Source organism: Cebus imitator, unplaced genomic scaffold (assembly GCF_001604975.1).
Source record: "Cebus imitator isolate Cc_AM_T3 unplaced genomic scaffold, Cebus_imitator-1.0 Scaffold638, whole genome shotgun sequence".
NCBI classification, from domain to species: Eukaryota; Metazoa; Chordata; class Mammalia; order Primates; family Cebidae; genus Cebus; species Cebus imitator.
In genome coordinates, this window is record NW_016107953.1 from 172,337 (window position 1) to 196,584 (window position 24,248).

Genomic DNA, 24,248 nt, shown 5'->3' on the forward strand with positions numbered 1-24,248 from the left:
AAACCGCCGCAAACCAGAGCTTTGCAAAAGTTCTCATTTGAAGCCTTTGCGACGAAGCATTTGTGATAATTCTGACAGGAAAAATCTGCGAACCTGCCCTATCTATGAAGAAGGGGTGACTGGTGTGTATGATTTCCATGAAGATGTTTATTTTAGAAAATAAATGACTTCTAGAATTTCAGAAGTACGGGAGGTTACAGAAATCCTCCGCAGGGCTTGGCACGCGACGCACGGGGTGTGGTGGTTCTGGTCCCACTTCCCCTCTTCCTCCTGCTGAGCACTGACCTAGCATCCCCAGACCTCCTAGGTACTAACGGGTAAGACGGCCCCAGCTTAGACTCCATACCTTATCTGATAAAATCAGGAGCTGCCAGGTAACATTTGGGCTAGGCTGACTTGAGAAAATTTATACAACTAAAACGACTTTCTTTCCAACAATTCAGACTGCTGTTTCTCTCGTAATTTTAAAGGGGAAGCTGGAAACGGGGACAAAATCATTTCACTACTGACAATGAAGATGTCCCAGATGTTCCTAGGCTCTATGAACAACCAGTCTCAGGTGCTACAAACTGCATCGTCTGGGCAAAGATTAGTATGTCAGCATATAGTTCACATAAAATAGGGTGGTTTAAAAACAGCAGACTCACTCTTTCATACTATCACAGTGTCACCAAGATCTTTAAACATTTTTAAAGTTTAATTTTTTACAGACAGCATCTCACTGTCACCCGGCTTGGCCTCCCAGGGCACTGGGATTACAGGCATGAGCCACTGGGCCCGGCCTAAGACTAGTAACTGAAGGCCTGTCACTTCTCTATTATTGAGCCATTTTCCACAGACTGGCAGCAACATGAGAGAGAATCATGGCCCTACTGAGCGTGCTTGCTCACTGTTCCTGACACGTTCTACTCGTGTGACGACCTAGACAGACAGACAGACAGACAGACAGACACCCTGTCAAACACCACAAGTCTGCCTCTCCCAGCAGACAGTGCTGGGTCTCAGCATCTCCTGGAAAGATGGAGACTTTGGAAGGATATGTTATCTTTGCTTCTCAGGAACTGCTGAATCTACATAGCTTCAAAATAAGAACTGCATTTCACGGAAGGAAAAATGCTTTTTTCGTGACGGATGTTGCTAAGGGGCCATTCAATATTTTACCGATAGCACCAACTATCTGTGTACATGTATATGTTGGTGTCTGGGGTGGGGGCTGTTTTGACAGGTTTGCGTGTAGGTGTCAGAAGAGTTTTTGTGACTATGACTGTATTTCTGTGTGTAGGGGAAGATACTTAGTGTTCCCTTTCAGAACTGAGCACTGGAAAAGTTGACAGAAACTGGGTGACTAAGATCGCATTTGGGCCATGAACTACTTATCTTCTTTTTCTGAAAATTTGTCGAATGAAGGACTAAAGGCAACGTAAGAGGCGAAGGGGTCCCTCTGCCATCGCATGGACCAGCCGAACAGCCTCCTAGCTAACCTGTTCCCAATCCCCATTCTAATATCCACTTGAACTCCCGCTTGGCGTATGACAGGTGAGACAGGCTTCTGTTAGTCTGATGGATTTGGTTTGCAGATACCACAGGTTTGCACATAATATATAATTATTCTAGGCAGTCAACACTGTAAAATGGAATGCAGAATAGTTTAGGGAATTTAGTGCCATTATTTTATTCACCCACACAAAACATAAGAAAGCCATTCTCTTTCTTGACAGATGGATTTCAGAGGAGACGTTTCAGCTCAGAACAATAATTGTGGCCACAGCATAACTCTCACACTTTGTGGGGTTTAATGGACTTTTCTTTCCAGTCCTCAAAAAGCAGCAACTGGCATTTGCTCAAGCCCTGACTGAGGTGTGGAGAATCTGTCAAGTCTTCTCTGCCGCTTACCCTGACCACAATGATACGGTCCATGTGCAGATTAGCTGCAAAGTCATTCCTCCTCCAGGAGTGACAAGATTTCCCCAAATAAAAAAAGGTACCTACTGTATTCTTGCGTGCCCGTCTGCCTTAGAAAGGCAGGGGTGGGGGGAGGATCTAAGGAGTGTGAAGAGAAATGCCTTCAAAAGAAGGGCATAACAACGGAAAAAGTAGCTGTAACAGAGTGGGGACATGGCAAGAACAGAGAGCAGCATTGTCACGGGCAGAGTAATCCTGTGACACACTGCTGTCACTCACTGCCCGGCTCCCTGCCGCGCCAGCCAGACATCAAAGGCTGCCCCATACCATCTTACATGCTCTTTATCAGCTAATCAGCCCATTCTTCCCTAAATAAAGCCCTGTTAAATCCCCTGCTCACAGGGGTATCGTGGTCTTGGTGCCCATCTGCTAGTGAGGGTCAGCTGGGGCAGGAGGCGGCGGGCTGCTCTCTCCCTAGCGGCTTCTCAAGGTAAGGACAATGCTGCCTCCAACTCCCCCGCCCACAGGCCTCCCTTTCTGCTTTCCAGGATCTGGGTAGGAGCTGAGCATGCCAGTCTGAGGAGCTGCTATCTGGATTAACACTTGCTAATGAAATCTAAAGTCATAAAGGCAGATCATCTGCTAACTATGAAATCTTGGGATTGCATTTATTTTCAGGGAGAAGAATAAACAAAGACGTGTGTTTCTTCTTTTTTTTTTTTTTCCGAGATGGAGTCTCACTCTGGAATACAGTGGTGTGATCTTGGCTCATTGCAACCTCTGCCGCCCAGGTTCAGGCAATTCTCCTGCCTCAGTCTCCTGAATAGTTGGGATTATAGGGGCCTGCCACCGTGCCCAGGTAATTTTTGTAGCTTTAGTACAGACAGGGTTTCACCATCTCGGCCAGGCTGGTCTTGAACTCCTGACCACGTGATCCACCCACCTTGGCCTCCCAAAGTGTTGGGATTACAGGCGTGAGCCACCATGCCCAGCCAGATGTGTTTCTTAACAGTAATCATTTGGCAGGTCTCTTCCTCCACTCTCAAAGTGTCACCATTTCCGAGATGGTGACAAGATGGTCAGGCTTCTGATGATGAGGCTACTCTCAGTCACTAGCCGGGAAGCCTCATGGTTTCATCCCACACTCAAATCAAAGTTAACATACGTGGATGCCAGGGACAGCAGAACCTAAGACAGGAACCCAGTTCCTGGGCCCTGCGGCCTGGAATCCTGGCACAGCCACGAGCGCCTGGGAGTAGAGCTGGGGCATCTTCGCCTTCTGGGGGGACAGCCTGGCTATGGCAGAGGGCAAGCAGAGACATCTCTGGGCTGCTGCCCTGATCTGCACCCCTGAACCTCAAAATGGCCTAGAAGGAACCAGGGAAGGACACGTCCACCCTCGCCTAGGCACTGAAGTACACCAGCACACGGAAACAGCTTCCGTTTGTTTTTCCTCAAAGAATTACTGGAGCATTGTCCTATGTGAGAATTATTAGTATCAGAAAAGCATCTTAAAAATTCCAAAATTGGGAACAGAATTAGGCAATACTTTGTCATTGCAATGAGTCCTGCAGGTGCCAAGGCTCCCAGAGAGGTCAAGTTGGGTATCTCTGAATCTGCTTTTTAGCTTGTAAGGAGCTTCATCTGTAGGGCCCTGTATGGTTCCAAAGGCATATTCCCATGCCACCTAATTTTTTTTTTTTTTTTTTTTTCGTGGAGACGGTGTCTTGCTATGTTGCCCAGGTTAGTCTTGAACTCCTGGCCTCAAGCAATCTGCCTGCCTGGGTCTCCCACAGTGCTGGGATCATAGGAATCACCCGATTTTGATTCTCAAAACAATCCTGTGAAGTAACTAAAAATATGGATTTCCTTCTCCATAGTGTAGTTGAGATGGAGGCTCTGAGACATTAAGGAAAGGTATGGCCCAAAACTCGCATCAGAATGGAGCTGAACTTTGATCCAGGTTTCCTGACTCCAAGACCAGTGGTCACTTCCCTCCACGGGGTTGTCCCTCTGTCTTTGCCGTGACAGGTTAGAGAAACAGGGCTGTGACAAGATTGATGGAGTAACTGACACTTCCTGGTGAACGGGGAAGTTGGAGATTGTGTGGAATAGGCAGCGCACAGTAATCCTGCCTGCAGATTCCCAGAGTCGCAGTGGCGGGGGGGGGAGCCTGCGGTGTTTGTAAATTAACGTGGAAAAGGGAGGATAAACAATGCAAACTAACCATCCAGAATGTTCCGGGATTGAACCTGGAAACCAGGGCAGGTGAGAGAAAAGTCTCCGTGCTCCAAACGTTTGTTTGACAGACCGTTCTCATATAAACAATGAAATCATCCGCCCCAAAGTTCTGACACGAATAGCTCACAGGGCCTCAAGCGCACGGCTCCTGTGAGGGGTTGAGGCTGGTACTAAAAGCACACAGGCCTTGGAGAAGAGGAAGAAGGCCTTTTACAAATGCAGTGTGCTGAGGGAAACCATCTCAGTACTGTGAAGACAGACTCCAAGCCCAGCCGTGAACAGGGCAACGCCCCTCCCTCCCCTTCCTTTCTCCAGAACCCGTGGACAGTCCTGAACACGCTCGTTTTGGGAGGAAAGGGGAAGGGCTCAGCACTGGAGGTGCAACTCAGCAGCAAGGAGCCTGGCGCTGACCCCAGAGCCAGCCTGTTGGAGAGCTGGGCTTTGGCAGTTCCTGGAGTCTGAGGCTCGGTCACTCAGCACCCAGTCCTTCCATCTCACGGGGACACGGTATGCCACCAGGGCCCATCACACAGAACACACCAGAGTATGTCATATACATCTCAGATGCTTTCTAGGGTGGACCACAGCACAACTGAAGCTCCGACTACAGCGAGTCCTATGAACCCCACCACATCTGGGCCCAAAAGGAGGCACCCCTGAATTTCTGCAAGATGAAGTGACCTTCTTCTTGTTCCAAGTGCTCGTTGCACTGGGAGAAGGGCAGATGTTAATGACAGGAGAGTTGTGGCGAGCAGGGCACCTAGCACATCATCGCACCAGTGCGTGTGTGAATGGAGTTCCCTAGCCCTGGCTGCTATGCAGCCATTCGGCACGGGACAAATTCAGCCCATCTTACCTTTTCAGGTTTGCTTTCCTTTTCTTTCTAGTCAAGGCACTAAGATTCCTGGGGGCATCTCTTAGCCCAAAGCTCTTCGCCACATGCCCAAGGTGGAGGGATCGGACATGGAAGATGTGCTTCAGCTCCCTGGGGTAGGTGGCGTAGGCTCTGATGAAGGACTGCAGAGCTGAAAGAAAAGAAAAAGGAGTGGGGAGGTAGCCTGTCAGGACCGGGATCTCCAAGCTCCAAAGCACCCGGCCTAATGGTTATCTTCTGGCAAAGAAACATGACCAGGACAATGACAACATATATAAACGACTAAAATGTAGACCACTGTGTATTTCTTCAATTCCTCAACAACAACAAAAAGGAAAAATCTACAGGGGGTCACCATTATTACTTGAATATGCCCCATAAAATTTCCGATTTTGCCACAGAGCTTCTAACAATCCAACAGGGTGGGCCCCAGCACAGCCCCTGGTGGCTGGCAGGCACTTGGTAGGCATTTGTTGTGTAAACAAGTGAAAAGAGAGAAGGGTGAAGAAATGATGAACACAGGACATCGCGTTCTCATGAAAACGAGGAAATCATTAGACATGTATAGTAACACATTTTTCCTAAATTGTACTTATTTTTGAATAGTTAATGTATGCGCGTTACAAAATTCACAAAGTTCAAAAGGCTTTATTATGACTGTCATGTTTACTATGAATGAATGACATTACCACCAATGCCCCCTTCACCACAAGCCCCACCTCCAGTTCCCCTATCCATAGTCAATCCCTAATAACAGTTTCTTGTGTACTCACAGACTTTTTAAATTTAAAGGTTTTTAAAGAAACGGGGTCTCACTATGTTGTCCAGACTGGAATGCAGTAACTTACTATAGCCTCAAACTCCTGGGTTCAAGTAATCCCCATGCCTCAGCCTTCTGAGTAGCTGGGACTATAGGCTAATTTTTAAATTTTTATTTTTGTAGAGACAGGGTTTCACTATGTTACTCAGGCTGGTCTTGAACTCCCGGCCTCAAGTGGTCCTCCTGCCTTGGCCTCTCAAAGTGCCTGGGATTACAAGTGTGAGCCACCTCACCCAGCCTTCCTCATAGGATTTTAAAACCAAATTCATTCTAAAAGTATCCAGGATTAACCAATACAGTGCTTCTTACTCATTCAATACAATGCTTACTTACTGTAAAAAAGGAAATGAAAAAAATTTTTAAAAGGTGAAAGAAAATTACTAAGTCTCTAAAATGGTCCCTTGAGGACTGACAAAATTTAGGTTAATTCATCAAACATTCCATCAGGACAGTTTCAGTCCTGTTATAAAATTAAGAAAAGCGGCCAGGCACAGTGGCTCACATCTGTAATCCCAGCACTTTGGGAGGCCAAGGCGAGCAGGTCATTCATCTGAGGTCAGGAGTTTGGCGCCAGTCTGGCCAATGTGGTGAAACTCCATCTCTACTTAAAAATACAAAAATTAGCTGGGCATGTTGACAGGCACCTGTAATTCCAGCTACTCGGGAGGCTGAGGCAGGAGAATCTCTTGAACCTGGGAGGTTGAGGTTGCAGTGAGTGGAGATTATGCCACTGCACTCCAGCCTGGGCGACAAGAGTGAAACTCTGTCTCAAAAAAAATTAAATTAAGAAAAGAGGGTCCTTGTTCTAGGTCCCACCTCCACCAGAGAAGGGCCAGACTCACTCCCAGGAGGGTGGAGCTATGGTCTCCTTAACTAGGCACTCCCTTGAGGAAGCATTTTCACGGACTGGGTTCCCCTTTGAATACGCAGAAATAACAATGAAAACTGGAGTGTCCACTTGCTTCTCACTCCAGCAAGGAAGGAGGGGGATGTCCGGCAAAGCACTCCCCGCCATCCCTGTCACTGCTCTCTTCACTTCCAACGCTGCTCTTCCGCCAGCCAAGCCAGAGCCCAGCCCACGGTGTCTGATGGAGGCAAGCCTTTGCTTCCTCACCCTCCTTGTTGAGCCACTGGACTGGCAAGTTTGCCCACAGCTTAAACATAATATCCCAGCAGCACCTGGAGATTGGCGTTTATGAACAGTAATAAAAAGTGTCATTTTAGCAGATCAGCTCCTGGAAGGATCCTGGGGAATCCATCAAAGCTCTATTTACTGAGCAAAGTGAACTCCTTTTCCCAATCGATGAGCAATAATAAGCAAGGCAACTCCTCTGTACCCCACTCTTAAACCTGTGCTTACTCCCCTTTTTAACAACCAGCGACTTTTTCAAGGAAAATCTTTAACATTTCAAATAGTCTGTACTATTTGGAGGGTTCTGATGCCACCAGACACAGAGACCCACAGCTGAGCCCTCAAAAGGAAGGCTCTACTGCTGCGTGACCCAGGAGATTCAAGCCTCTTCTCCTCAACCCCCAACGCTTACTCTGGTCTAAAACAACTAGACCAAAACCAAGTCACGCCGAAACCAAACCAAGAGACTGCACTTTCAAAACCTCAGTTACCCAAACCCCAGTCTAGGTCTCTTCATTCCCGACCTCTCTTCTGTGTAAGCAGATGAGCCCCTGGGCTTCCCCCCTGGTCACCACTCTTCCTCTCCACCAATCCTAGGAGCTGAGTGCTGAGAGCATCTACCCCAGGAGACGTAGGTGCCCAGCTAACAGCTTTACAGGGATAATGAGTTTGCCAAGATGTGGCAGGAAGTGTTTTCTCCCCAGACAACTGGCCAGGCAGCATTTCACACTGCATATTTTTACTAAACCTCCTTGTCCTCAAGGCTCCCGTCTCACCAGGGACAGCGACAGTTGGTTGTCCTCACATACTTGCATGGACTCCCATGTTTGGATAATTTGGAGAAGCAGGAATTTCTGATGCTGCAGCAGCTGTCTGCAGGACCTTTCAAGGAGCAGGAAGTGGCTCCTGTTGGCAGTGTCTAGAACGTGCAGAAGGAACAGGGGCTATGGGACCCACACAAGCGGAAAGTGGAGAAGTAATGAAAGCAGACATTTATTTGGGGTGATGGATGAAGCCACAGGCCACTAGAGTTCAGCACTTTGCAGTCACTGATTCCTCTTTCTTGCCAACCGCTTAAGGTGACGGAGTCAGGGAAATCTGTTTTAAAGTATCTCACATGGACACATGGTCCTTTCTCATTCCTGGACATCTGGATCAGAAACTAGTGGTATCTTATGATGACTCGTAAGATGAAGGAGGCAGAAAGAAACAAACCTCCAGACTGGAAGGTGAAGATCATCTCTGCTCCTCCCAACCACGGCCCCCACTCCCACAAGAGCACCCTTCAGTACAGAATAAAGGCACATGCATCTTCCCACCCAACATCAACAGCCACAGCTACAGAAAGGATGGAGGAAAGGAGGTTCCCTGTTATTCTCTTAAAGACAAAGCATTTGGTAAAGTGCCCAGCCCAGCTCTGACTCCACTGAGGGGAGAAGAATGACTCGTGATCACTGTTATAGGTTTTCTAGACTTCGAGAAGCATCCCTTCCAAGCAGGCATAAATCCTGCACGCAGAGTTCCTGCTCTGCAGGAGACCTGAAGATGAAGAGGATGAAGCCCCAGGAGCAGTGGTCACTTGCAGGTGGAAGACTCTAGCTTCCAAATTTTTGGTTCAGGAGTCTGGAATTCAAACTTACTTTACCACTCTTTTTACAACTTGAATCCCTAGCTAAAAGATGCACGAAAACAGGAAAAAGGGGGTAACTGCATCTGGAAACTGACAATTTAATGCCGGTTACTAACGACTGGGTCAGAAAATGCAAAAGGAAAACAAATACATACTTGGCTCAGTTTCTAACTAGTTTTCTGCCGTCAAGGCAAAAGCCAGCTGCTTTGTTAATTATTCATGAGGTGGGTTCTGAAATGGTATAAAAGGGAAGCAAGTCAATCGAGGGGAATTTGCATATGCAGATCGACATGCAAAAGATAGTCTCCACTATGGGGTGCGGTGGCTGTTCCTCTGTTGTGAATTCAATATCTTTAGGGTGGCATTTACGCGTATACTCTCTCAAGTCTCCAAAACTCAGGAGAGAAGGAATGGTGGCCAGACTTATGTCTGAAATGGGTTGCCTGAGCTCTGTAAGAGGCGGTATTGTCCCAGCTCATTATCAATCTGGTGTGGAAATCGATTAGCAAGTAAGAGACATGATACATTTATTTCCTTCATGGTACATAAACATTGGGAAGAGACCCTGTTCCAATATTCCTTAGACAACAGAGAAGTGACTCTGCTTGATTCTTGGTATTAACAAGTTCAACAGTAATGATGGTGACAGAAAACCCAAAACCACATTCTCTAAGAATTACTTACTGTAACTTCTACTCCAATGACCCGGACACCTTGAAATAGTTGTAGTCTTACCAAAATATCTGAGGCATCACTGACACCAAAAATGAAGGTGACAGTGTGGGTTTGATTTCTTTCTTTCCATTGCAACTTTGATACCAGCCCTGAAATTCAGCAGCACAACACCTTGTTATGTACCGCACAGCCAGCTGAACTTGCCTAACTTTCATCAAAGGTCTAAACTCTGTAAAGTTACACTTTGACAAAGACCCTGTTCCTCTTGAGAGACATAGAACAATATTCCTCTAGAGGTAGCAAGGAAGGAAAACCCCTGGGAATTGCTGAATTCACTTAGGGGAAATGCTAAGACAGGGCATTATTAGAGAAAAGTCTAGAAGGTTATACAGTATATACAGTGGCAATTACTGGGACTTCATCTTTTACCTTGTGTGGTTCTGATTTTTTATGATGACAGCCAGCAACTGCAATGATAATGTGCTAAGGGCATGTAACAGGTCCTTGAAAGTATCTGCTGACTAACTCATTTTTAACATCTCTATTTCCTGGTGACCACAATCGCTCCTCAACCAGTCCCCCAGCTTTCACCCAGCTATGTCTACTCCTGCACAGCAGCCAGGTGATCCCTTTCAAACCTAGGTCAGATCACACCACATTTCTGCTCCCGCTGCATTCCGACAAAGACGCAAGGTCCTACGTGATTCTGCCTTGGCCAGCGCCCCCTTTCCATCCACACTGCCTTCCTTGAGCTCTTCTGCACCAGCTGTTCCCAGTGCCCAGGACACTCTTCCTTTAGACAGCCACGGGGCCCATCCTACTCTAGGCTTTTGCTCAGGTATCACCTACACAATGAGGCTCACTCTGACCCCATTAAAAATGCACTCTGCTGTGTCACCCCTTCCCCTTCCCCATCTCCTTCTACCTATTCCATAGCTCTTGTCACCTTTAAACAGACTAATTTATTATGTTCATTATGCTCACTGTCTGCTGCCCCTGCACCCCACTAACATGTTGGCTTCACAAAGGCAAGGATGTTTGTTTTGCTCTGGCATATATTCTAAGCACTCAGAATAGTGCCCAATTTGATAAATATCTGTCAAATGATTTTTAAAATATTTCTATCTACATATAAACAAAACGATGCTACATTGTTCCAATATTGGTAAGCCAGCCTGACACTCTTCTCAAAATAGCAGGTAACGAACAACGACAAAAAAAAACCTGTGCGTCCTCCAGCATGAAGTCTCATTAGACATGGGTAAGTCTCTGGCCAAGACATTCCATGATAAAAAGTAGCAGTGATGATAACCCCCCTTTGGCCATGCACTGCTAATTACTCAAAGTGAACTGCTAAGTCCACATCTAATGTACAGTGATCCCTGGAGCCAATTTATCCCACAAAGGGTCTATATGAAATCAATACCAAACTCTTTAACACATTTCCTAGGAATTGGGTTCATGGTCTATGGCTCTTCCTTAGCACTGCTCTTTCTCATTTTATTTTGTGCCTTCAAATAGGAACTGCTTAGGTCTCATATTTCCAGTGCTGGTCTTCATCTCCAATTTCCATCTCTACAACTACTTCTACGAACGTTGTCACATCTCTTCTATCTGGTTTCCAAAGAAAGAGAAAGATCAGATCCCTAAGATCAAAGTTGTTGGGTCAAAACCCTATCCTGATATAAGCCAAGATAAAGCCTCATTTGCGCAAAACACAGGGAAGGATGAAATTAACATTTAATATCACTTTAAAGCCTTCCGTGCCTGCTTCCAAACCCTGCAGAATTATGGAGATTGAAGGCTTTGGCTGGTGAGCAGAGATCCCAGGTTCGTCTCTCAACTGGTTTGGGGGTATGTGGGTGAAGGTAGAGGACAGCTGGGCTATCCACTCCACAAGCACCTAGGAAATCGACTGACCTTTCTTTGCCCAGGAGACCCTCCTCTCGCTGGAGTGCACGTAATCTTCAAATACTGTCTGTAAGACTGTGGCTCGCTCTCGGATTTCCTGGGGACCAACAGCATGGGATTTCTGAAAGGGTGACGGAAGGATTAAAGGAGAGACAGAGTCAAAGTCAGGAATAATGAAGCAGTTTATAATAGATTTAATAACAGTAAAATCACACAGTAACCAGCTAGGGGCCAACAAGGGTAATCCTTTCAATATTACTAGGGAAAAAAAGGAGCTGTAGAGATGTTAAAGTCAAGTAAAGATGAGGATGGCTTTATGAGAGAGATCAGGTCTATTTACTTATTTACTTCCATTTCTTCCTGACCTATTACCATGCATGTTCAAAATCAAAGGCCTCTGGAGACACTTTGGAATTTTCCAAGTCCAACTCAGACATGTAAAACATCATTGAACATGAGCTGTTTTCAAATGGATCTTGGATCTCCTACGATTCTTCACCTTTCCCTTGTATGCATCAGTGGAACACTGACCATTTCTCTCCATGAGCACTCCACGGTGACCTGCCTAAAATTCTGCCTTAAAAAGTTACCCCCTGGCCGGGCGCGGTGGCTCAAGCCTGTAATCCCAGCACTTTGGGAGGCCGAGGCGGGTGGATCACGAGGTCAAGAGATCGAGACCATCCTGGTCAACATGGTGAAACCCCGTCTCTACTAAAAATACAAAAAATTAGCTGGGCATGGTGGCGCGTGCCTGTAATCCCAGCGACTCAGGAGGCTGAGGCAGGAGAATTGCCTGAACCCAGGAGGCGGAGGTTGCGGTGAGCCGAGATCGCGCCATTGCACTCCAGCCTGGGTAACAAGAGCAAAACTCAAAAAAAAAAAAAAAAAAAAAAAGTTACCCCCTAACCATGAATTTCAGAGCATGCTTCCTCAGTGCCTAGAGCAGTTCAGACTTCTAGTGTTTCAGATTCATTCCTCCAGCCCATGGCCACTGTGCTGAGTTCCCAGGAACCTATTAAAGAGTGAGTGGGCTGTTCCAGGAAACCATGTTCAAAGGCTGCCTGGATCTTTGCAGCAAATTGTTCCTGTGTAAGAAGTAATATCTGTGTGCATGCAAAGACCCTACAGATGGAAAATGTTAATAAAATTCACAATTATTTTCTTTTCATCTTCAACAGTACCAGAGAAAAAAAAATTCCTTTTAAAACATCCCTGCTTAAAAACTAGTGGCTTTTGTCTCCAATATCTTAAAACAAACATGAGTGTTTTTTCTACTGAATGTGAAATCGGGAGAACACAGATTCTCTAACCCAATGAGGCCCACCTGCCAAGTGACACCGATCACTTGTGTGGTACTGGTGCCTTCACCTCTGCCCGCCACCCCAATGTGGACCCCTGGGGAAAATCCAGAGTGAGACCCAGGTCCTGCTGCTTAACCTTGTAGAGGACGGGGTATGTATGAGCACTCTGCATCTGGCCTAATCAAGACTCCCCGAGCCTCTCTTTTGCCTTTAAGGCTGACAGAGGAAGAACAAAGAGGAGGAAAGAAAAAGCCTCATTCTCTGGATCGACGTTCATCTCTATATTAAGAGGCTTAACAACCTGAAAATGTTTTTAGTTTAGTCAAATCATTCCTGCTACCTGTTTGGTTGATGACAGTCTCGCTGATTTCACAGTACAATACAAGGTCCCCCTAAGGCTTCTATCCGCTGAAATGCCAGGAGAAGAGTCACTCAGGAGCTGTGTTACCAAAGTGGACATTTGCTATTGTCATTAACAAGGATTTTTTTTTTTCTACCCTCTTAACTGATGTGAAATGCAAACTTTTTTTTTTTTTGCTGCCCTCCTTTCGTTAAGCCACCTCAGCAGCGCAACTGTCACCTTCCCTGTGTGTGTGTTTTTTTTAATATGAATGTGAAATTAGCGAGGATGCCCTTTCCCCTGGCGGACAGAATCCTCTGTTATTAAAAAGTAAAGCACTTTAATAATGAAAACTTTTCCCTCTTTTTCTTGTGTTTTAACTGTTTAAAATTAATGAGAAGGGCAGAATGGTTGTCAAAGAGATATTGAAAGCCGGGCAGCCAGGACCGAATAAGCACAAAAATCCCTCTAGAGTGTTAAATAAACAGAGCTCCAGCCCTCTCCGAATCCCTCTGTTGGTTATTGTATACATTCTGTAACAGCTCTCAGAATAGATCTGAGAGCCAGGGAGGCAGAGAGGTTTCAGAATTCCAATAAAGGCCTCAAATTAAAGACAGCCTGGTGCGAATTCCAGGAGAAAATTAAAGAGACCTCAAGCTTAAGTGACAGGTGACTTGCTTCTGTGTCACAACTGTCAGGGGATTTAGTGATAATATGGCAATATATTACAAAGGGCTTTTCTTATTCCCCCCTTTAGGTTTCAAAATGAGGCATCTTTTCTTCCCAAAAAAAAAAAAAAAAAAAAAAAAAATTACATATATATAATGTGAGTGTGTATATAAGTGAAATATGTAGGGAAAAAAACACGATAGAACTAGGTTCACAGGTTTGAAATGATGAGGTCAGTTTTAGTAAAATATAAGAAAAAGTTAATGACAGAAAACACAATATACAATACTTAGGAAAAAATATCTTACTCCTCCCTAGCCCCCGCTTCCAGAAATACCTTATTTTAAAATTGCCCCTCTTGAGAATGAATGAGGTATTTTTCAGTTGTCTTCTGGGGAGGACAGTCTAAATTTAAACTGAAGACAGAGGGGGCAGAGTTATGCAGCAGCATCTCAGCCCCAGACAGGTAAAATGCGCCTGTAATGAGAGTGGGTCAAACCCCTGAGGGCACACGAATACCCCGCAGGACCGGCTCTCCCACCCTCAAAGAGGAAGGCTCAGTACTGGTTAATGAAGCTAACTGGCAACTAGCGGACCGCGGGTAGTTTAGAAAAATACATTTCCAACCACCCATCTGCACGCAATGCACCTTTGTCTCTAATATCCTACTGATCCTGGAAAAAAACAGACCATCAGAAAGGATGAGAAGGGGGCTGTGAACTTATTTTAAGATCTCACAATACCAGCAACAGCTCCTTTGTTAGGATAAATTTACGGGTATATTTCATAGGACAAAAACCCTTGTAGGAAAAACATGGTTGGGTGTGTGTATATTATGATGCTGAAGACTTCACACCTACCAAGAAGCAGCAGATGAGTCTAAGATAATTAGGCTGAAAGTTTTGGTAGTAGCAAAGGTGGGTTTTTGTGAAAGCCTGTGCCTTAATATTGCCAACTTCCAAGGTATTTTTAAGCTAAATGGAAGGGTTTTGTTTTAATCACTTTATTGCCAAGCTGAGTTTTACCTCCATGGTCCCTAGAACCTTCTGAGTGCTTCCCAGTAAAGTTGAAAGATCAAATTTATTCTCTTTGTAGGCAGGTGAACATTCACACACCCAGACATAGCTATATATATTTTATATACCTAAATATGAAATATACATTTTACAGATGCTTCACTCGCTTTCTTTCTGTTCACAGAAGCCCAAAAATGTATGTGCCAAAGGGACATTTACCATGGGTTTCAATCGCGCTGGGTGAAAGAGAGGGGCGCTGTAATGAGGTGTCTGGCTGTGTGTATAAAAGGCCTCGCTACTGAACCCACATTTACATGCCTGGCATTAGTTCACAGGCTAGAGAACTGCTCAAATTGAGGACAACAATGAAGACACATGGTATTTCTTATGCACAATAGAATTAAAATTTTTTTTTTTTTTTTTTAGATGGAGTTTCGCTCTTGTTACCCAGGCTGGAGTGCAATGGCGCGATCTCGGCTCACCGCAACCTCGCCTCCTGGGTTCAGGCAATTCTCCTGCCTCAGCCTCCTGAGTAGCTGGGATTACAGGCACGCGCCACCATGCCCAGCTAATTTTTTGTATTTTTAGTAGAGACGGGGTTTCACCATGTTGACCAGGATGGTCTTGATCTCTTGACCTCGTGATCCACCCGCCTCGGCCTCCCAAAGTGCTGGGATTACAGGCTTGAGCCACCGCGCCCGGCCAGAATTAACAGTTGTATCCAGCATCTACTTTATTCATTTCACTACTGACATGTACCACACGCATCAAACACCCTCTCGGGTTGTGTATCTATGTGGTAATTAGTAACACAGTCAATTTACTTTAGTTTTTTTTTTTCCCTCTGAATTCACGTGAAACTTGGCTCAGCAAGCCAAGTCCTTACCAGCATGACACCTAGAGCAAAGGATGGTTAATTTAGCGTTCTAAGTTAGGAAAGCCCAACCTTGCTTAGCACTTTTTTTCATAAAAAAAAAAAAAAAAAAAAACACCAAACCTTAAAAATATCCAAGCATTCATTACTATCTATCAGGGCAGGAGCTGGGGCAAGATTATAACATACAGTTTCCAGACCTAAGAATCTGTGAAGTCTGGAAGTAGAGCACTTTCTGCCTCATTTTGTTTAAACCTCACAACAATCATGTGTTTTACAGATGGAAAAACTGAGACTGCGGAGAAGATACTCCGTCTGATGTAGCAGAGCTACCAGCTGTGAAGCAAGGATGCAAACTCAGATTCGTGTCTGTAAGGCTTTGGGGCCTGGCTCTTACTCGTGAAGTTATGACCGCTCCTCAAGTCTCAGGAAGTCTTTGAGGCTGGCCTCAAGCCAGGGAAAGGCTTAAGGAGAAGAATTTATGCTGCAAGGCCACAGAAGGGCAGAAGTTACCAAAAAAAAAAAAAAAAAAAATGACTGAAGCTTGTTGCTGAAAGAGCAGAGGGAGATGCAGCTGCTCCGCTCCTTCTTCGGGGACATGTCCTTCAGGAGAGGCTTCCTGCCCTTCCACACCTTCCCTGCGCTGTGTAGACATACAACGATCAACTCCCTGGAGAGAAATGATCTGTGCTCAGGGACAAAGGCTGACATCAAAGCCAGGCCCAGAGAGAGTATACGTGAGACTAGGTTTGATCAAACTCACCATCTCGTTTTGTAATTGTACTACTTGCTCTTATTTCTGGAGCTGGCAGATGCTAATGTTCCAGTTATTATGATACAGCAAAAAAAAGGGCACTGGGATTCGTGTCCCTGAGTCTGGGCTTTAATTCCACATCTACTACTAACTGGAATGACTACAAATAATCATGAAAGTTACAGTAATAATAAAAAATGCCCTTTGGGCTGGGTGTGGTGTCTCACGCCTGTAATCCCAGCACTTTGGGAGGCCAAGGTCAGGAGTTTGACACCAGCCTGGCCAACACGGTGAAACCCCATCTCTACTAAAAATACTAAAGTTAGCCAGGCATGGTGGTGCATGCCTGTAATCCCAGCTACTTGGGAGGCTGAAGCAGAGTTGTGTAAACTCAAGAGGTGCAGGTTGCAGTGAGCCAAGATCATGCCACTACACTCCAGCCTGGGCGATAGAGCGAGACTCCATTAAAAAAAAAAAATGCCCTTTGGTCCTATGCTTTTTACTTGGGGCTCCAGGACTATTTCTCACATAATCCTCTGATGTCCTTAGAAGAACACTATTTTTATCTCAACTTTACACACGAAGAAACTGAGGCTTAGAAAGGTCCAGTCCTTGCCCAATGTCACATGCTGGTGACAGATAACGCACATGACCCTGAGGCCATCCTCTTAGCCACTCTGCTACGCTGCCTCCCCGAAAAGAAACTGAGGCTTAGAAAGGTCCAGTCCCCGCCCAAGGTCACACACTGGTGACAGAAGAGAAACGTGACCCTAAGTCCACGCTCTTAGCCACTCTGCTACGCTGCCTCTTCGAACAGCTCCCCATCTGCTCCCTGCCGATCCCACAGAGTGGTCCTGGTGCCATAATGAAGTATCCGGGGAAACATTAAAAAAGAAACCAAAGAGCCCCGTAACTAGAATTTACAATAGTTCCAAAAGAGTGGAAGTGCACCAAGACCAATGAAGATCTGTCTCATCACTGGTCAACTCCCCTAACAACAAAGTATTAATAAAGGGTGGTCCAGAGGCTTGTGTGTCTCATTTGACTTGCTTAAGGTGACCTGACGACCAATGGAGTCTTTAATAGGTCTTATTGTTCACAGGGATCTTTGCCGTGGTACATTTGTTGATCAAATTTTACCTCTAAAAATGACTAACATTGCCTTATTTAAACAACAATTCAGTTCAATTGTCTTGGTTTAGTTGTACTAACAAAGGCACACTGGTAAACAGTTAAATATGTGTGCTTTGCAGTTAGAGTTCAAATCCCAGAATGACCAATGATTATTAGTGTGCCCTATGAAAGTTCCTTAACCCTTCTAAGTCTCAGTTTCATCATCTATCAATTGGGGCCATAGCTACCTTCCTAGGTGGCCAGGAAGATTAAATGTGCCCATGCACGGAAAGAGTCTAGCCAAGTCTTGGGTTCAGAACACACACTTTGCTGATAGAGGCTCTGGCTATTTCCTCTCCTTGTGTCACATACATTTCCTTAGATGCTCTCTAAAACAAGAGAACTTAAGTCAGGGCCAGTGAAACGGGTCCCTCCCTGCTCAGGGAGAATACTGATCCAAATATAGGCACATGCTAAATCGTGAGAGACACTCTCAAGCGTGACCTATCTGGCCCTGATTTTCCAGTCCGTCCTTAGACATAAAAAAAAAATGTAAAATATTCAAGTAATTAATATCCCATAGACAAAATTACATATAGCAACTGTGCACTCACACACATGGAATGCTGAGTGAGGGGGTGGGGTGGGGTGAGGGAATAATGGTATAGTCAGGGTGCAGCCACAGAGAAGGGGTAGGAAAGGATGTTCAGGGCTGTCTGCACCTGCTCGGAATCTCCATATGGAACTGCACGGATAATAAAAATTTTTCTTCTTAATGATCTCAACTTTACTCTTCCTCTGTGGATAGCACACACACATTAAAAAATGGATGAACTAAGTGTGTCTGAAAGGAGACACAGAGATCCTTACTTCTTTCATGCTGTCTGGGATAGGCAGGTCTAGGCAGCCGTCCTTGCTGATAATCTGGACAGGGACCACCGGGGCTGAGCATGTGACGCTGCCTCCAGACTCATTCTGGCCTGGACCTCCTTTCTGGGGAGCCTGCTGCTGTCTGGCAGGCTTCCAGAATGGACCGTAGCCCACTCACTGGATAAGAGCAGCAAACACATCCAGAAGCAAAGATGAGAAAAAAAAAAAAAAATCAAGATCTGGCCTCATCTAATGTTCATGGTTTTTAAATGTTTTGCTTGACAGAGGAAATAACTCACACACACAGTCTCTACTACCCCAAATCAAGAAGTGAGTCACGTCTGTTAGCAGCAAGCACGATAAATAATAAAACTCACCTGGGTTCCCCATCGTTTCCCTTTAAAACAGTCATCTCTGGTCAGAACACACAAAATATCTTCCATCTTAATCTCAGAAACGCTGTAAAAGGAAGGGCATAGCATGGTAAACTTTCTGCTCTTTCGAAAACACCAAAGACCTTGATGCATAAAACTGACCTATTCTTGAGCTAATTAGACATGGGGCAGAAGTGACACCTTCTAGGAAAGGAAATATTTTCCTAAACTCTTAGGAATTGAGAAGGGGACCTCTATGATATTAAAGGGACAGGATGATATTCCTGACAATTTCTTTCCTCCCTGATGAATTTAAAATAGGCTACATTTAGAATCTCCTTAATAGAGATTATGTCACTATTTCTTGATAAATCTTGAATACCAAACAAGCGTGCTCGCTCACTGATCAACTCCCTTGGCTTGAGCAGATGACGATGAAACAGAAAGCATTTTAGTCTTTTCACAATGAAGAGGAAAAAAAGGAAATAAAAGGGTGGCCAACCATCCTCCACTGTGGGGTAAACACCCCATGAGGGTAACGAGAGCACAAAGCCCATCCACAGCAGCACTGCTCCGTCTTCTTCTACCCTGGAGGAGCTTCACTATCCTCGTCTCTTAATTACTGAGGGGTGAAGACCAAGGGATCTCTGATGAACCCAGAGCTGTGTGCCAAGCAATAGTACAAGAACTTGGGCTTCACTCAGGAACAGAAGCCACAAGGAGCCAGAACACAACAGTCAGAGCTGCCTAGTGGTGGAGTCTGGAAAACCTCCGCTTCATCCAATCGACTGCAAGTCCACAGCATCTGAATGTAGGAAGCAGAGAGAGACTCGCATGTCAAGACATGAAGGAGGAAATGTGCACTGCTGAAAACAGTTTCCCAGGGAGAAAGGGAAAGAGAAGGAGGAGTTCGGGGGGGTGAGGAACAGATCATAAAAAGACAAATGATTTTGTTGTAAGTTCTTTTTATAAATGTAACAGCAAATTAAAACATGAATGGCAACCTCTTAGGTGGGAGAAGACAATTCTCCCCCTCTCCCCCAAAGGTTACTCTGACAAGGCTATGAATGAAAATGTCACGTCTCTGACAGCGATTTACCTGAAATGTGTCATCTCTTCCCTGCACACCCCCAGCCCTCACCCCTCAGCATCCTCTCTCTGCTGCCAACTCACAGCCCTATGGATGAGTGAAGTCTTTTTACAGCAGCAAGAGTCAACCAGAGGAGGCAGTGCATGCTCTCAAAGGGCAGCAGTTGGAAGGAGAGTGCCCAGGACTTCACAGAAATCTATTTTTCACAGGAGAGAGGAATGCATGGATATTGAACTTGCCTCTTATTTATGCCTGAAACCCTGAAAGAAGGTGAAAACATAGCCCAGTCCCATCTTTTTCTCTATCTGATTTGCTTCTATTCATCACTTTCTTTCTTAAAAAAAAAAAAAAAAAAGAGGAAAAACACAAAAGTAAAAAAAAAAAAAAAAAAGAGGAAAAACACAAAAGTAAAAGAAATACCAGACCTTGGAATCAAATCTTGAAGCAGAGAGAAAGAAAAAAAGAATAATGCCATTTGCAGACAGGAATATAAAAAGCTAAATATGCCACAGAAAGGCAGTGTTCTCAAGTGCATGTGCTGATACTCCAGCCAGAGCAAGGCTCATGGGCTATGTGTCCACATGGTGATGTGGGGGACCATACACCCCAAGCAAACAGGAGCTGAGAGGGAACTCAAATGATTTACAGTTTAAAAGGGCCTTCTTCCTCTTCTTAAGAAATCGCTACTTCTGAGGAACAAAGCAAACCTACTCTGATTATTTATGGGTCCATCAACAGATCTGAATCACCCCACCTTAGTATGAAACGAGATGGGTAAATAAATAAATTCAGGGAACTGTCTTATGCCTGATCTAAGAAATACACGTTTTGATGAAGCATTTACACTTTAATAAACCAATGATGATTTTCATTAGAAACACATTTAAAGGGGAGGCAGGAAAAAGTTAAGAAGTTGACGAATACAAAGAAGTCTAAAGAATGCAGAAGCAAAGTTCTGAGCATCTAGACAGAGGGGGCAATGGCCCAGGAACCTGTCTCTTGCCCTGTCTGCTCCATTCAACTGTCAGGGTGAGCATTGCAGCACTGGTCTAGGAGGGTAGGCAGCCATTTGTGGTGCTGGCCCTGGCTGCCGAGAGCCTCCGCCGCCTTCTCAACCTGCCCCGTGGCGCCTCAGCCCGCCCAGCGCCCCGCTGCCCGGCTCTCACGTTCTCAGGCACAAAACATGCACACACTTCCTCCTCCTCAAAAAGTATTTCAGGGTGTACCTTTTGGATTCTAAAAATGTTTGAGTCTGCTTCCCAATGCACACTCTGCAACTAGTTAATACTTTTTCCTTTTTTTTTTTTTTGCATTAAGTCAAATAAATAGTTCATGTATAGCTATCCAATGTAGAGCATTTCCTCAAACAGAAATTGGGAAGAACAATGCATGATGCAACATAATAACCCAGATTCTGATGTCTGTTTAAGACAATTACAGCAAGCCCATGAGGCAGGCAGCGGTCCTGGCCCAAGCCCCCCATAAGTGAGTGTTCAGGGCAGACACCAGGGTAATGGGACTCATGCAAGGACCCTTCCCTCCTCATGTAAATGTGCTTACACCACCCTGCAGAGTCTCCACCAAAAGACCTACACTTCCTCCTTTCTGAAGAGACTGTGTTGCCACTGAGTTCTCCCCTTTTTAATGTGGGATTAAAAAGAAGGGAGTCATGCAAATGCAGACACGCTATTTTTTTCCAGACAAGATCATCACAGCAGATGACAGGATCTGTTATGTCTTTAAAATACACTGACTCTCTAATACTTTGTGCCTCTGCTTATCACCGTTTTCCCTTCTCAATTTTAGCTTTACATTTGAGCCCTTCATAGCAATCTCCTTGAATGTGTTCTTGGAGAAAAATGAAGAAAGCAAAGTGGGGCACCTCTGCTGTTAACTCTGGCCTTAGACAATTATCACTGGACTCTGTAACTGCTGTCACTCATTTTTCTTAGGAAGAGGTCATGTCACAGTGAATGAGCATGGGGGAACATCCAGACAGCTGCGGTCAGGAAGGAACGGGAGAATGGGAATTGGCAGCTCTAGAATGGAAGGAGGACGAAAAGAAGCGTGGAGTGACTGATAACGCTGTTAAGGTGTGGTGACTACATTTTCTATCATGGGGCCACAACACCAAATTCTGAAAGTGCTTTCTGCATGTACACGAATTCCTATGACAGAGGAAAGCAGCCCCCAGCAGCACTGTGACGGACTCCCAGCCTCTGAGAACAGGGTCAGGGAAGAAAAGGAAACCGGCTGTGCCAGAGGCTTGTATTTCAACTTCCCCAGGGTTTCTGCTGCACCTGCCTGGTGGGTGTCGGCTTCGATGCTGAAAGGGCCACAAAGGGAGGCCAGCCAGCCTCCAGCTGAGGGAGCTCAGAACTCAGCAGCACTGGGTGAAAAGTGACCGACTAATCCATATGAGATTTCTCTCACTAATAAGATATGATATGCACATCTTCCTTAGCAAATAAAAACCACTCTTTTCAACTGGCAGATTGTGTTACGATAAGGAACACAGGAAGAAAGGAAAACCCCAACTATATTTTGGCCCCCGGCATGACTACCAGGGCCAGGAGTAGTTTCCCGCCACCCCCAACACTGCAGGGCACACGGCACATTTTCTGAACAAGCCCCAGTGCATAGGTGTTCACACTACCAGCCTTGAAAGCGTCTGGGGAAGTCTTACTAGCATGAGAGGCTGAGTTCTGCAGGTGGGAGGTTGGGCAGGGCCTGGTGGGGACAGCCACACATGGCTCCTGCAAGCGAGTGGGCAGCAGAGCCGCCAGGTCTGGAACCCAGGGCTTTATTCAGGGGTACGAGGTGCTGGACTGTGACACACAGGTGGCGGCTGAACGTGCTGGCAGTGAGTGTAGTGTGGATTTCAACGGCCTCAAAGTCATGTCCCCCGGATTTATCTTCCTGGGGGAGGGAAACTGTGTGAGGAGTAAAAAGCATTATTTTTTTAAAAGACAAATCAACTTTGAAGATACAAATCATTAATTGCAAGAAATAAAAGTGAATAAAAAGCCTTTCAGAAGCTGTGAAGATGATGCACACTTACCTCGCAGCAGGAGAAACAGAACACGGTCTCTGAAAGAAAACCAAGTACAGCAGACCCTATGACTTAGTCTGGCAACGCAATAAAAACTGTCATGTGCTGAGGATATTAAGGGTTTTAGTTTTTGCCACTGGCTATTCTGGGACTCATTTAGGGATCACAAGGGTTAATGGCTCTTCGTCAGCTTACAAGGCCCATCCACTGTAAAAAGCGACAGAAAGTTAATTAGGTGAGATCAGCTGAAACCCCATTCAGGTTTCTGACTCACTTGATTTTGTGAGAAGCCAACGAGTTGACATATTCTGCCTCCGAAGGAGCCAAAATGAGCAGGCTGCTCCCATGGCAGCCAATCCGGGCGGTTCTTCCAATCCGGTGGATGTATTCTGCAGGTGAAGACGGAGCGTTGTACTAAAAAGGGTAACAAAAATGAAGGCATTCATAGATCAAGGGGCTGCCATTAATTGGAAGTGCAATACCCCTCACCTGCCTGCAGGTATCCCAAGAATTAAATCCTGGTGCTATGGTTACCCTAACACAATCACAAGGAGAAGTCACTCAACCCTGAAACTCCTGGCTTCATTGGAAATAACAAGGCTCTGACACGCAAATGTGAACAGTGGCCAAGTTTCCGATAAACGAGATGTCTTCTCATCCCAGTATCTCCTTTTTAATTTTACTTCTCCACAGGTCTCTTCATCTTTTCACTGTGGTGACTGTATGAGGTGAAAATGTAGGCAGGTGGGGGTAAATTTCTCCAGGATGACCACATGACCTTGACCTACTTCCTTGGTAGACAAGGCCACAGGGTGAGGTGTCCAGAGGACACAGGAGGGTGTGGATGAAGGGGCTCCCTGCTCTGCGGGCAGAGTCTACCTCTGCTGCCAGGCCACCAGGAGCAGGCCCCAGGAGCTGGTTCCCACCAGCCTGCCATAGCCCCACGCAGTCCTTCAGAATGAAGGCCATTCTACAGAATGCGGGCAGGTGAGGGGCAGGTTCTCTGCAGGTAGGGACGTGATTCTGCTTGCATGGAGAGCACTGCCGACTCAGAGAAAAGAGCAGACTCTATCACTCATTATGATGGATTACACACAGCATTTTATGTTTTCTTTGGCAATAACTTCGTCATCATTAAAGCTAAATGACCATCCACTCATTCTTCCTTCCCCCCCTCCTTTGATGCTACACAAATCAAAGAGCTGAGGGCCAAGGTGAATATAATGTATGGGAAGCTAGGCATATTAAATGAATCAATATTCACAATATAAGCTCTACATGATCAATTCTGTATGTCTGGCCTCCCGTCTATTAAAAATCATCATTGTCTTATCTTCAATTCACTCTGTGGCCAGCAGGAAAGAAGACACAATGCCTCCAGTTCTAAAGTGATCATCTGAAGTGAGCAGATCAGATTTCCTGGCCAGTGACAGGCATGCAATCCCACTAAAATGTGAATAAACCATGACTCACATCAACAGGGCACGTGTCCCCCAGCCCCCACACAGAAGGGCTTAAAAATACCATTCTGCAGACTAACGAAAAGAAAAAACAAAACTAAAACCACTAGACTCTAGTGCTAACACCTGTACCCTCTGGCAAAGCATCTA

The 24,248-nt window shown here is 45.5% G+C and overlaps 1 protein-coding gene across 1 annotated transcript in view; it reads right to left on the minus strand.

Annotated features, from left to right (window-relative positions):
* DDX31 (DEAD-box helicase 31) overlaps positions 1–24,248 on the minus strand; it is a 79,399-nt gene that overhangs the window by 12,059 nt on the left and 43,092 nt on the right. Inside the window, 4 exon segments of the mRNA XM_017517589.2 lie at positions 5,000–5,168; positions 11,195–11,306; positions 18,500–18,581; positions 22,913–23,052. Coding sequence (XP_017373078.1) covers positions 5,000–5,168; positions 11,195–11,306; positions 18,500–18,581; positions 22,913–23,052 — 503 coding nt within the window.